Source organism: Suncus etruscus, chromosome 15 (genome assembly GCF_024139225.1).
Source record: "Suncus etruscus isolate mSunEtr1 chromosome 15, mSunEtr1.pri.cur, whole genome shotgun sequence".
In the NCBI taxonomy this organism is placed as follows: Eukaryota; Metazoa; Chordata; class Mammalia; order Eulipotyphla; family Soricidae; genus Suncus; species Suncus etruscus.
Window position 1 is genome coordinate 60,785,207 of NC_064862.1, and position 17,242 is coordinate 60,802,448.

The 17,242-nt window shown below is 53.1% G+C and overlaps 1 protein-coding gene across 1 annotated transcript; it reads right to left on the reverse strand.

Moving 5' to 3' along the window:
- Nucleotides 1–68: 68 nt before the first annotated feature.
- RABEP2 (rabaptin, RAB GTPase binding effector protein 2) lies at nt 69–15,771 on the reverse strand. The gene is made up of 13 exons (XM_049787836.1): nt 15,679–15,771; nt 14,841–15,044; nt 9,087–9,244; nt 6,626–6,736; nt 6,189–6,539; nt 5,523–5,618; nt 5,348–5,446; nt 3,639–3,794; nt 1,950–2,127; nt 1,856–1,867; nt 1,723–1,778; nt 1,392–1,508; nt 69–614 (listed from the first exon to the last, which is right to left on the reverse strand). Exons 1-13 carry the CDS (start codon nt 15,740–15,742, stop codon nt 513–515), a joined length of 1,704 nt encoding a protein of 567 aa, XP_049643793.1. The 5' UTR covers nt 15,743–15,771; the 3' UTR covers nt 69–512.
- Between the last annotated feature and the right edge of the window lie 1,471 nt (nt 15,772–17,242).

Here is a 17,242-nt window from a genome sequence, read left to right on the forward strand (position 1 = left end):
ACCCTTCCCTAGCCTTGTAGGATTTCCCCTTTCCCAACCCCATGGGGCTTGCAGGCACAAGGCGACCGTTGAGCTGAGCTGCTTATTTATTGAAAATAAATGACAGGAAAGTTTGACCTTGCCTTTGTGCACATGTGGGACAAGTGCCTTAGTGTCGTGCAGTCCAGAAAGCAGCTGCCTGTCCAGGGTGTGGAGGGGGAACCTGGCCTCCACACACTTTATGGGAGGGAGTGGGGGGCCCGGAAACAGGGATGCTCCAGGGCCAATCCTGCACCTTTGGTTCCTAGGGGGTGGGACTCTCGCTGGGTGTCACTGTCACCCTTCATTTTGGGAGCAGAAGGCGCAGTCAGCCTGGGAGGAGGCCTTGGGGGAACATGGCAGCAGTGGCCCTGTCACCTCATCCCTTGCCTGGAGACAGGGCAGACTTCAGGCTGAGGCCCAAAGCCTGAGTTTCCAGTTCTGCAGAATAGTAGAGAGTCATCCCCGGCTGGGCGGGCTCTTGTCCTGGCCCCTCAGGGGTCCTTGATGTCCTTGACGTCTCGGAGGGGTGCCTCATCCATGATGCTCCGTACTTGCTCCAGAGTTCCTGCTTGCCGGATCCGTTCTAGGCGCACCTGTAGGATCCAGCACGAAAAGCAGATGATTCTGGGCAAGATCCCAGGGCCAATGTGCTGGGTGTCACTCCCCAGCCCTCAGTGAAAGGTGGAGCACATACTCCGCACACAGAAACCCCATTCATATTCCCAGCAGCGCCCAGAGAACTAAAACCAAACTCAACTCAAAGGATCTGCTTCTGCAGATCTTCCCAAGCTGACAGAGATGGACACAATAGGCTTGTCTATTGGGCATTTGCTATTAACACAGTCAACCCAGGTTCAATTCTTGGCATCTCGTATGTCCCCTGAGCTCCCTTGAGCAGAGTAAGCCCTGAGCATCACTGAATGTGGCCCAAAAGCACAGGGGGGAAAAAAAGGCCTGATTTTTGTTGTTGTTGTTGTTGTTGTTGTTGTTAGTTTTTGGTTTTTGGGCCACACCTGGCAGAATTCAGTGGCATTCAGGGGTTACTCCTGGCTCTGTGCTCAGAAATCATTCATGGCAGGCTCGAGGGACCATATGGGATGCCAGGAATTGAAACTGGGTCCATCCTGGATCAGCAGCGTGCAAGGCAAATGCTTTACCACTGTGCTATTGCCCCAGCCACAAGGCCTGACTGTTTGGAAGCAACCCGGCAAGAAGGGCCGCAACCCAGGCAGGAAGTCACTGATCCAACAGAGACCCCCCCACTTGTGGGAAGCTCAGAAAACACATCCCACTAAAGGGTAGCTCCTTGTGAGGAGCCCCAAATAAGCCCCTGATCAGTAGTCCCCTGCAAGTCACCCTAACCATGGTACCTGCAGGGCCTGGGACAGTCTCACGAAATCCCTCTGCACCTGCTCACTGGTCTCCAGCTCGGCCTGCAGCCGTAGCACCTTCGCCCTCTGCTCCGTGAGCAAGTCCGTGAGCTGGGCCTACAGGGACAGATAACGTGGGTGTGGGGCCTGGTGTGGGTGAAGGGCAGGGGGCAAAGCAAGGGGCATTATATGGGACTGCCCCGGTCCCCCACCCCCACTCTGACCTCATCTGTGCAAGCTTCTTGCTGCCTGGCCTAAGTGGGGGACAAGAAGGCGGGTGGGGGGCTGGCTGGTGCCTCCTCACCAGGCCCTGGCCCACAAGTGGCCTCACCTTGTTCTGCTCCTGTTGGACACGCTCCATCTCCGTCCTCAGGCTGCACAGGGAGGCTGGGAGGGTCAGGCAGGGCGAGAGTCAGGCCTGCACCCGCTGCTTCCCCGTGCCACCCGCTGCTGGCTGTACTCACCCTCCAGCACCTCTGTGGGAAGGAAGAGAGAGGTCAGAGAGCTCTGCTGCACCCCTCTGTGCCTGATACCAAGGGGCATTGCTGCAGCCCTTACCTGTCTCCTCCCGCTGTCCCTGCAACTGCCCCTGTAGGCTGGCTTTGGCAGCTGTTTCCTCATCCAGCGCCTCCCGCAGAGTCACGATCTCAATCCTCAGGCGCTCAGCCTCATGTTCCCGGGCCTGCTGCTGGGCCCTCGCCTCTTGCCGTGTGCGGCACACCAGCTGCTGCAGCTCCTGCAAGGCGGCCGGATGGGCAGGTGGATGGGGTGGCTGGTACTGGGAGAATGGATCAGGATCCCGGCCAAGGACACACCAAACACCCTGGTGGGGTGCGTGGGCAGGCATCTGGGTGAAGGAAGTCTTGAGCCTTCCCACACTATGAGGAAGACTTACCTCTCACACAAGAGCATTATAATGGAGGCAATTTTGTGGATTTCCTGTCACTTCAATTAAAGCCAGGGGTTGGGGCCAGCTCAAGGGCACGAGCACCTGCTAGGCCTGTGTGAGGCTTCAAGGTACAGCCTCAGCATCACTGGCTTCCTGAGAACCTCTTGGGGTGACCCCATAAAACAAGTTCAGCAGGGCTGAGCAGCCCAGTGGTAAAGCGCAAGCCTGGTAATAATAATAATAATAATAAAAAAGAAACCAACCAATGGCACTTTCTTTGTTTTTTTTTTGTTTTTGTTTTTTTTTTTTTTTGGTTTTTGGGCCACACCCGGCAATGTTCAGGGGTTACTCTTGGCTGTCTGCTCAGAAATAGCTCCTGGCAGGCACGGGGGACCATATGGATGGGACACCGGGATTCGAACCAACCACCTTTGGTCCTGGATCGGCTGCTTGCAAGGCAAACGCCGCTGTGCTATCACTCCAGGCCCTCTTTGTTTTTTTGTTTTTTTTGTTTTTTTGCTCCTCACATTAATGCTGGGAATGAGTCAGGACCCGGTTTTCAGATATGGAAACAGAATCTTAAAAAGGCAAATGATGGGGCCGGCGAGGTGGCACTAGAGGTAAGGTGTCTGCCTTGCAAGCGCTAGCCAAAGATCAGGACCGTGGTTCAATCCCCCGTCGTCCCATATGGTCCCCCCAAGCCAGGGGCAATTTCTGAGCCTTAGCCAGGAGTAACCCCTGAGCATTAAATGTGTGTGGCCCGAAAAAAAAAAAAAGGCAAATGAGGGGCCTGGAGCAGTGGCACAAGCGGTAAGGCATCTGCTTTGCCCACACTAGCCTAGGACGGGCCACGGTTCAATTCCCCCAGCATCCCATATGGTCCCCCAAGCCAGGAGCGATTTCTGAGCACATAGCCCAATAACCCCTGAATGTCACCGGATGTGGCCAAAATAAATAAATAAATACATAAATAAATAGATACATTAAAGGGAAATCCTCATTTATTGCCAGAGCAATAGCACAGCGAGTAGGGCCTTTGCCTTGCATTTGGCTGACTCAGGTTCAATCCCCGGCATCCCAAATGGTCCCTTGAGAACTGTCAGGCCTTATTTCTATTCATTGTAAATTTTTTTGGTGGAGGTAGGGATTGAACCTAATACCCCACACAAGAGGACCAAACGCTCTGCCTCTGAGCCACCATCCTGGCCACAGCTGCCAACATTAGGAATGACCACTGAGCAGAGCCAGGAGCATGCTGGGTGTGGCCCCAAAACCAAACAAAAAACAAATGAGTTGACAAGGCAACATAAAGCAGTCTGGTCTACCCAGGAAAGTCTGGTCAAGTGCTCCCGGCTTACCTGAACGGAGGCAGGCAGGGTATCCTCAGGAGCCTCATCCTGTGCTGGACCCAGAGGGCCCAAAGGTGGTGACTGCTCAGCCCGGAGCCCCTGGTTCTCCTCAGTCAGTCGCTTCACTTCATGGCTCAGGCACTTGTGGGAGGTCGCCAGTTCCGCCTGGGTGGAGTGAAGGCCAAGGGCATCTCAGTCTCCCAGAAGATCAAACCCTACTCCTGCTCCCAGATATGCTGGAATGAGAACCTCAGCCACCCTCTCTGAGGAGACAAAAACTGCCCCAGAGTCAGTTAAGGTGATGCCAGAGATTTTATTTGGTCCTTCGGGCTTGTCCCTCTGCCTACAACTTATATATGATGCCACCTTAATCTTTAAGATTTTGATTTATTTGGGGGCTTTGGGTGACACCTGGATTCATTTTCAGGAGTGACTCTAGGCAGTTGCTGTGGGCCATATGAGGTGTCAGGAATTGAACCTGTATCGAAGCTGCACACAAGGGAAGTGCTTTAACCACTGCACTATCTCCCACGTCCCCAATGATCTTTTATTTTCTTTGGCCACAGTCATTTGATGCTCAGGGGTTACTCCTGGCTATGCACTCAGAAGTCGCCTGGCTTGGGGGGACATATGGGATGCTGGGGATTGAACCGTGGTCTGTCTTAGGCTATCACTTGCAAGGCAGACGCCTTCCCTCTAGCGCCACCTCTTGTTTTCTTTTCTTTTCTTTCTTTTTTTTTTTTCTTTTCTTTTTTTTGGTTTTTGGGTCACACCCAGCAGCGCTCGGGGGTTACTCCTGGCTCTATGCTCAGAAATCGCCCCCAGCAGGCTCAGGGGACCATATGGGATGCCAGGATTCAAACCAACATCCTTCCACATGCAAGGCAAACGTCTTACCACTGTGCTATCTCTCTGGCCCCTTGTTTTCTTTTTTTAACATGTATTTATTTATTTATTCAGGTTTTAGGGCCACACCTGGAGGCGCTCAGGGGTTACTCCTGGCTCTGTGCTCAGAAATCACTCTTAGCAGGCTCAGGGGGCCATGTGGGATGCCAGGAATCAAACCCAGGTTGGTTGTGGTTGGCCATATGCATAGCAAATGCCCTACTGCTGTGCTATAGCTCTGGCCCTGTCACCATTGATCTTATTTGTATTTATTTTAAATTTTTGGCAGAGCTGGGGATTGAACCTAGGACCCCACACAGGTGGGCCAAAAGCTTTGCCTCTGAGCTGACACCTTGGCCACAGCTGCCAACTTTAGTAACTGGAGACTACAGAGAGGTCCAGGTTCTGGGTTTCTCTGACAATCCTCGACATTCCTATGACCGCTGACAGTGAAGCAGGGGATAAAGCCATGTGGGAGGGGTCACACATGGGTTTTGGGGCTCCACCTGGCAGTGCTCAGGAGCACCTGGGGGTGCCCGGGAATGAAACATGAAGTCCAGCCCACTGTGCTCTTGCTTGGGAAACATCTGACTTTGCCACCTGCACTTTTCTTGTCACCTTCACAAGCTGGGGCCCTAGGATCTCAATGTCAAAACTACAAAGTTTTGGCTTGGAGCTAGTGGTCTGGGTGTGCAAAGCAGTAGGCTGTGGGACACAGCACCCTGCACTGGCCACAGGACATGATAGACCCTCCCAGCCCCAGGGCTATCTTCCAGGTACCCCTCATCCAATTCAATCCACCCCCTGATCTTGCCCTACCCACTGGGTCTCACCAACTGCAGCTGGACCCGCTCTTGAGCCTGGCTCACAGTATCCTGCAGGGTCCGAAGCACCTGCTCAGAGTTCTGCACCTGGGCCAGGAGCACCTGCATCTGTGGGAGGTGAGGTTGGAGGTGAGGCTGGCCCCAAAGCACAAGCACAGAGCCCTGGGCTGGGTGGGCACCCCACCTGCTTAGAACATTCCTCGTTGCTCCGTCTCAGGCCCTCCTGCAGCTCGTCCCGCTCATGGCCAAGGCTCTCCAGCTCCTTCTGCAACTGCCGCCCCTGCCATGGACTCATCTCAGTGCCGGTTCAGAACATATCCATCAACGACCACCTCTTAACCTGCCCCCTTCCCAAAGTGGGCCCCAAATGCATGCCCCCACCCCTGCCTCCTCCTATCCCACTCACTACTTTTTTGTTTCAGGGCCACACTTGAGTGCTCAGGGAAGGGAACCTGGTGAGCGGGGGTGGGGTGGGGGTGGATGACCATGTGGGTGCCAAGGATCGAATGAGGATCAGGCACATGCAGACAAATGCTCTATCACTTCAGCCCCCAGTCACTATTTCTATGCTTTCAAGAAGTAGAGCAGAGTAGGTGTCCCCTGATTGTGTTGCCCAAGCAAGCCCGTACTGGGGGACAATGCCCCTCCTCAAGCATCCTAGCATTCCTCAGCATATTCAGAATAGCTGCTGCTTTGTCCTCAATCCTTGAAAAGTGCCCTTTCCTCCACCCCTTCCAGGCCCAAGTGTCCTGCACAGCCAGTCCAGGAAGTGCCCAGAGGATGGGGTGCTCAAGAACTAGTAGGGAAAGGTCAGACTTGGTTTAGCAGAGGCTCTGGCCAGCCCACTTACCTCAGCCTGCAACTGCTCCCACTGGTGGTCTGGCACAAGCTGGTACCCAGGAGGGGGCAGGTAGATCCCCTCGGGGACCAGGGTGCCCGTGGACACCAGTGAAGCCGTCTCTTCCTGCTCAGGGCTCAGGCCTGGGCGGTGGCGGGGCAGGGAAGCGCTGCTGCCAGCCGCACCCCCAAGGGAGAAGGAGGAGATGGAGGCGCTGTCGTCACAGTTGTGGGCGAAGGCATCAGCAGCCGCCCCCCCATCTTCACTCAGCTCCTCAAGGGGCTCCAGAGGGGGAGACGGGTCCCGGGACAGGGACAGCAGCTCTGGGGAGCCATGCAGGGCGGGGGCCTTCTGGGGCTGTCTCTAGGGAAAGGGGAGCAGGAAAGAAGCTGGGGGCCAGGGTCTGGCAGTGCCCTTTCCCTCTCCTCATTCCCTGGCTGCCCCTTTACCTGGATCTCCAGAATCAGCTCTTCCGCCCGCAGCAGCTTTGCCTTCAGCTCTGCGATCTCCTGCTCCATGGGCAGCACAATCTCCCGAAGCTTCTCTGAGTCCTCATGGGCCTGTAGGTGGGTATGGGCAGAAGTGGTCCACGGGCTTCTGGGTGCCTTTCCTGCACCATCGCATGTGAGCATCCAGGAAAACAAACATACAAGCACTTCCACTTTTTGGTGCCCACTTGCTCACATACATCCACAAACATGCATTTCATTCTCCTTTCGCCAGAGAACCCTTTCCCTGCCTTTGGCACTAGGGCTAGAATCCAGGGCCCCAGGGCCGGTGAGATAGCATGGAGGTAAGGCATTTGCTTTGCATGCAGGAGGTCGGTGGTTCAAATCCCAGCATCCCATATGGTCCCCTGAGCCTGCCAGGAGCAATTTCTGAGTGTAGAGCCAGGAGTAACCCCTGAGTAACCCAAAAACAAAAACAAAACAACAACAACAAAAAAATCCGGGCCTCACAAATCCACAGTCTGCACTCTATCAAAAAGCTGCATCTAGGAGCTCACTTTTTATTTTGTCACATTTGATGGTGCTAACAAGTTATTCCTGGATCCAAGCTTCAGGGTTATTCCTAGCTGTACTTGGGGGGCCATGGTGCTGGCCATCAAACCCACGCTGCCTAAATGAACTCAGTCTGTTGAGCTATTTCTTTTGGTGTGTGTGTGGGGGCACACCTGGTCCTACACTCAGGGATCATTCTTATCAGGACTCAGGGGACCACATGGGGTGCTTGGAACCAAACTTAGCTCACCAAGTGCAAGGCACCTCTACTTGCTGTGCTATCGCTCTAGCCCATGTTGAGCTATTTATTTGAACTTTTAGAACCTCACATATTTACCTGAGCATGAGATCAACCTTTCCTGAAGTAGACAACCCTGCTCCCTGAAGGACAGAAGTAGCCTTAGGTGTAATTGGAGGCATTGCATTGAGTACGCCCCCCACCCCCAAATAAAAGCCAGGTAAGTGGAAGCTTGACCTAGATTCTGCACTAACATCTACATTTCTCAGATTCCCTGCCACAAAGCGTAGTTGTGTCCCGGTTAATAAGGTGTAAATGAACACGCTGCCTGTGACTTCCAGGACAACTTCTTAAAGTGGGGGTCAGAGCGATAGTACAGTGGGGAATGGGGTTTGATCACTGACATCCCATATGGTCCCTTGAGCCCTGCTAAGAGTGATTCCAGAGCTCATGGCCTATCTCCCCACTCTCCCAAAAAAGGGATGTGTCTTCCTTTACTTATAATGAATGAATAACCTCTGGCACAATAGTAATGTAAAGGACGCCAAGTTCTTTTTTTTTTTTTTTTTTAGGTTTTTTGTGTCATACCTGGCAGTACTTAGTACTTAGGGGTTGCTCCTAGCTCTGCACTCAGGAATTACTTCTGGCAGTGTTTGCAAGACCATAAGGGATTTTGGGGACCAAACCTGGGTCAACACAGGAGCTGCTGCCCTCAAGCTGCCTTCCACACCACAGGTGACACCAGCCTAGGAGAGCCTGTAAAAGCTCCTGTAGGGGTACATAAGGCAGCAGCTTGTTGAGCCCCTTCCTTTCTTAGGGGCCTGTGCTGATCTTTCTTATCAGCTACCTGGCCTCAGTTTTCTCCTCCTGAGATCAGGTGGGCACCCTCTCACAGGGCAGCCATGATGAGGGAAGCTGGCTTGGGAAGGCTGGTGGCATGTGTCCTGCAAATGTTCACCACATAGTATAGTGCAGGCAAGATGCCAGGGAGCCCAAGAACCAAAGCTGCAGGGGCTGAGAAGAGGGCCCTGGGTTTCAGCACACTTCTAACCTGGGTTTGATCCCGATCATCACATGGTCCCAAGTATCCCTACATGTAGCCCCGTCAATTCATAGGAGCCATAGGGTGGCCCTGTGGCCTCTGCACTGCTTGATGGCTTGCTGAGCTCCTAAACAAAAACTTCAGAAGCAAATGACCTGCATTTTAAAAATCCTAGTTTTCATGAGCATGATCTGGGAAAATTAATGAGCCTCTCTGAGCCTCCCTTACTCATCTGGAAGCTGGACCTGGCAGTCCCTGTGAAAACTGAGTCTAAGAGCAGTCAGCCCAAGGCATGGAACTCCCTTCCACTACATGGCTTCCCTTGATCCAGCTCTTGTCTACTGATGTTCTACCGTGGTGGGGGATTGAACCCAGGTCCTTTTTTATGCTGTATTCTACCAGAGTCAGAGTCCCAGCCCCTTCCTGGAATTTTGGAAACAAATAGATGAGGTCAATCCATTGCAGCAGAGTTGGCTGAGGACAGGCAGGATGTGGGAGCTCTGTTTTCTGCCCAAAGTGGTCACTCATGGCTTTCACAGAGCCAGGACCAAGGCACCATCTCTCTGTTCCCGGGCACCCTGGCTACCTCTACCTCTTTCCAAATCTGGGGGTGTAGCATTCCACCCAACCTTTTCCATCTGCTTCTCCAAGGAGTCCAGGGGATGAGCCCGGGACAGCAGCTGCTTCAGACGGCCCAGCTCCCGCTCCTTCTCCTCACAGTCCAGCTGCTGCTGCTGCCGCTCCTGCTTCAGAGAAGTGATCTGAGCTTCGTAGCTGCTGATGGAGTCTGGCAAGGCAGGAAGGGCAGGGGAAAGGAGGGTCAGTGTGTCCAGTCCGCTGCAGCAAGCAGGGCTGCCCCCTCACTGAGGCGCTCTGCCAGGCAAGTTACCAGGGTGGTGATGACCGAGGGCTTTGTGGGCATCATCTCTATGCCAATGTCCTTGGTGGGAGAAGGGCAGCATGATCACCCTGACAGTTTGTTATGGCATCAAAAGAGGCGACATGTGGGAGTGGTCAGTCCTCTTCCCGGGACATAAGAAATGCTGACTCCTGGAACTCTATTAAAAGGCACCAGGAACAATCAATATCTAATAATAGTAAAACCTGTTTATGCTCAGCCAGAAGACCAGCTGGCGCTGAAAATGGAGAGACTGATCAACAGCTGATGCCAGGGGCACAGAGGTGAAGGTGGCCCCAGAAGCATATAGAAGCGGGAATGGGAGTTCAGAACTCAGATAGGTGAAGAGTCTGAGAAAGGAGCCATCACTGTCTTCTTGGCCAAGAGCAAAGATCAAGTTGGCAAAGTGAATAGTATGTCTTGGGCTGATGCAAGAAGGGGCAACCATGGGCAGCTCCCATGGCCTCAACACCCCATCAAGGAGCCTTGAACTTACCCTCCCAGCCGTTGAGAGGTAGAACTGCTGCCTGATACTCTGTGCTCACTTTTCCCTTTATACAGATGTTAATTTACTTTGACATGCACAAATGTTAGAAGCAATTCTGCGGCCAGATTGCCTAGTCCAAGTGCTTTAACACCTGCTCATTGTCTGACCTTGCACAAATAATCTCATTGTTCTTGCCCTTGGGGTTTTCTCAGTGGAGTGGAAATTTTGCTAGGAAGTTGAAAATACTGAGCATTTTGATCAGTGTCCAGCAAATAAAAAACACTCAGTACAGGCCAACTATAGGGGCACACTCAAGTTTCTCTACAGAAAGTTTCCTTTTCTGTACAGAATGAATGCCAAATTTTAGGGGACTAGGAGAAGTCTCGGAGGCTAAATCACCCACTGGCAGGTGTTAGGCCTTGAATGCACTCCCCGATACTTCTGCATGTACTGAGGGAGAGTCTGGCAGTTCTGCTGCCTGTGATTCCTATGTCTGAGCAGGTTCCCAGCCAGATTACAGCTAGGTAGCCCATGTGCACAGAGCATAGTTAGTGACCGAACTTCATCAAGCATGCATAGACGGTGATCATGGGAGTGTGATCCCTGGTTAGCACCATGGCCTGACATGAGACCCCTCCCCATGAGCACCGCAACAAAGAACATGCAATACTCTCCCCGACACCGAAGCCTCACATGTGACCCCCCACCCACCCAAAGAAACACAGATAAGTATATGTCACTCAAAGTTAAAGAAACTGGGCCGGGCGGTGGCGCTGGAGGTAAGGTGCCTGCCTTGCCTGCGCTAGCCTAGGACGGACCGCGGTTCGATCCCCCGGCGTCCCATATGGTCCCCCAAGCCAGGAGCGACTTCTGAGTGCATAGCCAGGAGTAACCCCTGAGCGTCAAATGGGTGTGGCCCAAAAACCAAAAAAAAAAAAAGTTAAAGAAACTAACTTTTTGTTTGTTTGTTTCAGAGCCACACTTGGCAATGCTCCCCTGAGCATTACTCCTAGTTCAGGAGTTACTCCTGGTAGTGCTCAGGGGACCAAAGGATCGAATCTGGGTATATGTGTGTGCAAGACAATTGCCCTACTTGCTGTGCTATCACTAGCCCCTCAGACAGATGCCTTACCTGTTGTAATATCACTCCAGCCCCAGGAGAAACTTTTATTTTATTTTAATTTGTTTGCCATACTGTTGGCTCTCAGGGGTTACTCCTGACTCTACAGCCAGAAATTACTCCTGGTAAGCTTGGCAGGCATATGGGATGCTGGGGATTGAACATGGATGGGTACGTGCAAGGCAATTGCCCAACCTGCTGTGCTATCGCTCTGGGCCCTCCCAGGAGAAAAAAAAATTTTTTTTGTATTTTTGGTCACTCGTAGGGACACTCAAGAATTACTCCTGGCTCTGCACTCAGAAATCGCTCCTGGCAGCCACAGGGGACCATATGAGATGTCAGGATTCGAACCACCATTTGTCCCGAATTGGCTGCGTGCAAGGCAAACGCCCTACCGCAGTTCTATCTTTCCGGCCCCCTGCAGAAACTCCTTTTTGTTTGTTTGTTTTTTGAGTCACACCCAGCAGCTCTCAGAGGTTCCTCCTGGCTCTACACTCAGAAATACTCCTGGCAGGCTTGGGGGACCATATGGGATGCCGGGATTCGAACCCCCGACCTTCTGCATGCAAGGCAAATGCCTTACCCCCATGCTACCTCTCCAGGAGAAACTTTTAACATAAATGCATTATTAAATATATGTAAACTTTCATCTGGGGACTTGAGGGACAAAGTAATTGTACATGGGTTCAGCTTTTTCTTAATGTTCTTTGGCTGAAAGTTCAAAGTTAAGATATCAGCAAGGGGACTCCTGAGAATTCTGTTTATGGGCGATTGTCCTTCCACTGTAACTCTACCTTGTCCTCTTTCTTTGCATCTTTGTTCTCATAATTAAAAATTAAAAAAATATATGTAAACTTTCTTGGGATCGGAGAGATAGCATGGAGGTAAGGCGTTTGCCTTTCATGCAGAAGGTCATTGGTTCAAATCCCAACATCCCATATGGTCCCCCGTGCCTGCCAGGGGGTATTTCTGAGCAAATAGCCAGGAGTAACCCCTGAGTACTGCCGGGTGTGGCCCAAAAACCAAAAACCCAAAAAAAAAAAAAACCAACTTTCTTGGGAGAAGGGCACACTGGCAATGCTCAGTCCACTTTTTTTTTTTTTTTTTTGGTTTTTGGGCCACACCCGGTGACGCTCAGGGGTTACTCCTGGCTATGCGCTCAGAAATCGCCTCTGGCTTGGGGGGACCATATGGGACACCGGGGGATCGAACCGCGGTCCGTCCTACGCTAGCGCTTGCAAGGCAGACACCTTACCTCTAGCGCCACCTTCCCGGCCCCGCTCAGTCCACTTTTAAAAAGCATATTCAGGATGCCAGAGATGCCCTGCACATGGCTGACCCAGGTTTAATCCTGAGAGCCACCAGAAGTCACCGCTGAACACAGAGCCAGAAGCAACCCCTAAGCACAGATGGGTACATCCCCTATTTCTTTTTTTTTTTTTTTTTTTTTTTGTGGTTTTTGGTTTTTGGTTTTTGGGCCACACCCAGCCGTGCTCAGGAGTTACTCCTGGCTGTCTGCTCAGAAATAGCTCCTGGCAGGCTCAGGGGACCATATGGGACACCGGGATTCGAACCAACCACCTTTGGTCCTGGATCGGCTGCTTGCAAGGCAAACGCCGCTGTGCTATCTCTCCGAGCCCACATCCCCTATTTCTAAACCTCCCTTACATAAAAGACAAAAGTTACTCAGTGGGCTGAGCACAAACTTAGCACAAGATCAAGTCCAGTCCAGGTACCTCAGTCCCCAAGCATCATTGAAAACCTCTGAGAAAAGGGCTGTAGTGATAGGACAGTGAGGAAGGTATCTTTTTTTTTTTTTTTTTTTTTGGGTTTTTGGGCCACACCTGGTAATGCTCAAGGGTTACTCCTGGCTATGTGCTCAGAAATCACTCCTGGCTTGGGGGACCATATGGGACGCCACACACACACACACACACACACACGGAGAGTAGATCTGGACTGGGGTGGTTCAAGTGGCAGAGCACATGCATTCACATGCATTGTATATGCAACAACTTGGGGTCAATCTCAGGCACTATGTGGGCCTAAAGCAATATTAGACACAGCCCTGGTGGCCCCTGAGCAATGCCACAAAAAATTACTTCAGGGGTCAGGGAGCAAGTACGAGGGGCTGCAATGGATGCCTTCCAGGGGCCCTGATATTCATACTGCAGACACGTGCAGTCACATAGTGGAGCCCTGCAGTTCTCTGCTTCACAGGGTCCGACCACTGATTCCTTTGGCCAGCTGGGTGAATGAATAGATTCTCTAAACAGTGTTTGGGGGGGTAACAATTCCCCAACCCAAACAACAAACCAAAAAATCTTTATTCATTAAAAAAATGTAAGGGCCAAGGCCAGAGTGATAGCACAGCGGTAGGGAATTTGCCTAGCACACTGCAGACCCAGGACAGACCTGGGTTTGATCCCTGGCATCCCATATGGCCCCTCAAGCCTGCCAGGAGCGATTTTTGAGGGCAGAGCCAGGAGGAATTCCTGAGCGCCGCTGCTGTGGCCCAAAAACCAACAAAAAAAGTGTAAGGGCCAACTTGGTTAGATAATTCAAGCACTTTTGGGAGTCATCTTTGAGCAATGCTGGGTGTGGCCCTCAAACCAAAAAATAAATTAAGGGGCCAGAGAGATAGCATGGAGGTAAGGCATTTGCCTTGCGTGCAGGTCAGTGGTTCGAATCCCAGTATCCTATATGGTCCCCCGAGCCTGCCAGGAACGATTTCTGATCCTGGAGCCAGGAGTGAGCCCTGAGCGCTGCCGGGTGTGACCCAAAAACCAAAATTAATTAATTAATCAATTAGTTAAGATTAAAAAGTGAGGGGCCGGAGAGATAGCATGGAGGTAAGGCGTTTGCCTTTCATGCAGAAGGTCATCGGTTCAAATCCCGGCGTCCCATATGGTCTCCCGTGACTGCCAGGAGCAATTTCTGAGCACAGAGCCAGGAGTAACCCCTGAGCACTGCCGGGTGTGACCCAAAAGCCACACACACACACAAAAAAAAAAGATTAAAAAGTGAGGAGCTAGAGCAAGAGTACAGCAGGTAAGGAGTTTGCTTTGCATGTGGCCTACCTGGGTTTGACCCTGGGGCACCGCATATGTTCCCCTGAGAACCAGGAGTAAGCCCTGAGCATTACCCAGTATATCTTAAAAACAAAAACAACAACAAAAAAATGTCTTTAAATGAGTCTTCTTTATAGAACTGTATCATAGTATAGGTAAGTATATGAGGAGACAACCACATCACACTGCTGGTATGCAGGACCTAATATGTGGGGAATGGGGCCCTAAGTAGTTTGGAGGGAGAATGACACAGTAGGAAGGGATTTTTAGGAAGTTTACTTCAAAAGGACCTAGAGAAGGTGGGGCACAATCCTGGCAAAAATCCTGTGAGGAGGCTGTTTCAGAGACTGGAGGATTAGGGCCAGGGGAGCTGGTCCCAAATATAGAGGATGTGAGTGGAGGAAGGGAAATCAATGCATATATATGTAAGGGGTTCAGGGGGATGTTTGAGGATGTGGGGTAATTAGGAAGGAAGGAAAGCAGAGAATACAGCTCAGAGAGTGGGTCAAGGGCTGAGTCTGCAGCCCAGAGTCTCAAAGGAACTGAGCAGATAAGGTTTATCAGCCTTCAGTGAGGGATGAGCAATGACATGGGATAGGGGAACAGGTAGAGGCCTGGAGTTGAACTGAGCTGTCACTGACAGCTGCTGAGTACATACTGCTCCTCTATACAAATGTCAAAGGGCTGCAGGCCAGCCGGGCTCTGAACCCTCCTAACATAGTCATGGTTTGTTTTACCCTACCTCTTTCCTACCACTCACTCCCACTTACACTGATGGGAAGTCTGGCAGAAGGCCCCCCATCTCACCTTTCAGGATGGCCTGCAGGGAAGCCACCTCTTCCTGGCACTGCCTCTTCACTGCAGCCACAGCCTCGGCCTTGGTGCTCTCACTCACCTCCGCCACAGCCTTCATGGTCTCCATCTCTGCTAGGGCACCTGCCAGCTCGGCCCGAAGGCGGCTGAGCTCCCCGGGCTCGGCCTCCGCCGTTGCCCCTTCCTGGGAATCCAGTGCTGTGGAGGACAGGGGTCAGCCTCTCTTACCATCCCTCTTGGATACCTAGTATTTATTTATTCCAGGTTATCACATGCAATCAGGCGGCCACCCTGCCCACCTGTCACCCGGCCACGCCCAGCACCTGACCACGCCCTTCCAGCCTTTGGCCCCGCCTCTCCCCGGCCTCGAGCCATCCAATCAAGCTCTTCTTCCCTTCCCGGGGTCCCGCATCTCACCTGCCAAAGGCCACGCCCCAGGAAAGGCTAGGCCACGCCCCTCCACCCGAGGGCCTCGCAGGCCACGCCCCTTCTCAGCCTTTGGTCTCGCCCCTCCCCGTCCTCGAGCCATCCAATCAATCTCTTCTTCCCTCAAGCTTGACCCCGCCCTCCTCGTTGCTCCGCCCTTTCTTCCCTGGGTCCCGCGCCTCACCTGCCAAGGGCCCCGCCCCAGGAAAGGACAGGCCACGCCCCCACCGCCCGAAGGGCCCGAAGGCCACGCCCCTCTCCCGGAGTGGCCACGCCCCTTCCTTGATCTCCCACCACCACCGCCACCACCATCACTACACCACCAGCCCTACCTCCTCCAGCTGCCGCGCTCGGCCCCGCCCTCAGCCCCGCCGCCCCTTCCTGGCCCGGACGCGCCCTCACGTACCAGCCCCCGGCTGCCGTCGCCGGCCCTCCTCGCCCGCGACCGCCGGCGCAGCAGCCGCCGCCATCGCCTCCGCGCAAACGGCGGGTTCCCGCACTCGCTGGTGACGGCGCTCGCCGCTTCCGGGTCCGCTCGGCTGTTTCCGGATCCGCTCGGCTGTTTCCGGATCGACCCCGGGCTCGAGTCCGAAGCCGGACTGGTGGGCCGGGCAGGGGGGCTCCCGAGCGTAGACCGAAGAGTCCCGAGTGGTCGCAGGCCTCGCCCCTTCCGCTTCGGCCTGGGCCGCGCCGTTCCTGACTGGGACGCCCGTCCTTCAGACCCCAAGTTCTTTGACCAAGTTTCTCCGCGTGACCTTGGACGATCGGGGCACCCCACGGCCCGACCGACGCCGGGCGAAGCTCAACAACTCTCGGCTGAGCCCCGGTTCAGTGCCAGTCTCTGCATGGCGCCTTGGTGGCTGGCTCTGGGCAGGAGCCTTGGCTGGCTGGCTGTGCAGTTGACGTGACGGGTTTCCTGGCATCTCCGCCCTCCTGGGTGGGCCCTCGGGCCAGGGCTGGGTTGGCTTCACTTTTGGGGCGCCTGAGTTCCCGCACCCGCACTCAGTCGTAGGAGTGAGAAACTTGCACATCCCTACGCGCACCTTGAGATTCAACCAACCAGTTTAGTGTCTCCCAATCTGCTCCACCGCGCTCGGGCCTGCCCATGGCCAAACTTTAATAGTGCAGCGTCCCCACATTTTTTGTTTTCTTTGTTTTTGGGCCACACCCGGCCAGTGCTCAGGGTTTACTTAAAGCTCTACACTCAGGGATCACCTCTAATGGGAATCAGAGACCAGAGGGTGATAGAGATTTAACCCAGATTGGACCGATGCAAGGCAAGCGCTGTCACCCTGGCACCACCCTCCCTCCGATATTTGGGGAGTGATAGCCAAGCCCAGAGCCTCCATTCTCCTCTCTAACCTTCTTTTCCGATTAACTCCTAAGAACCTCAGTGCTCTGCGGAGTCTGTGCGCTTGTCCAGCACGCTGAATAGTCTCAAAAGTAGCTTTTACAGTGTCTTAACTGCTACAGTGCCTTCTAACTGCTCACCGTACCTTTTGGCACCTTAAATTAATTCTCAGAACAAGTAAAAAGGTCTTTGTACACAGTTTCATTGGATCCAATTTGAAAATGGACAAAAGGCACCAAGAATAGACCTTTTTTTTTCTTCCTGGGAGCTGGGAGGTTCGGCCAGCATGGCGTTTGGCAGCCCTTCGCCATGCCAAGGGCCTCTCTAACCGGGCCTAGGAAGGGGTGCTGGACATGGGTCACCCCAGCACCCCTCTACCTCCTTCCTCTGGTGCTCCAGGGCTTTTCCTGGCCACATGGCTGGGCAAGCCAGCGAGGTGGGTCCCTTGGAAGAGTTTATTGGTTTTCCTAGGCTTTCCCCATTTCCCTCCCGGCTCCAAAGGGAGGGTCTGGGGGTGGGGGCTCTGACCTTCCGGCCTTATAGCATCACAATAGGTTCTGGCAATAGGACTTACCAGGGAAGTTTCCTTATTAAACCTGTGCATTGCGTGCGGAACATT

Coding starts and splice junctions, on each gene's coding strand:
- RABEP2 (XM_049787836.1), bottom strand. CDS start 15,742: ATGGCGGCGGCTGCTGCGCCGGCGGTCGCGGGCGAGGAGGGCCGGCGA. Junction 6,540..6,625: donor AGCTGATTCTGGAGATCCAG/GTAAAGGGGCAG, acceptor CCCTTTCCCTAG/AGACAGCCCCAGAAGGCCCC. Junction 1,509..1,722: donor TCCAACAGGAGCAGAACAAG/GTGAGGCCACTT, acceptor CTGTCCCTGTAG/GCCCAGCTCACGGACTTGCT.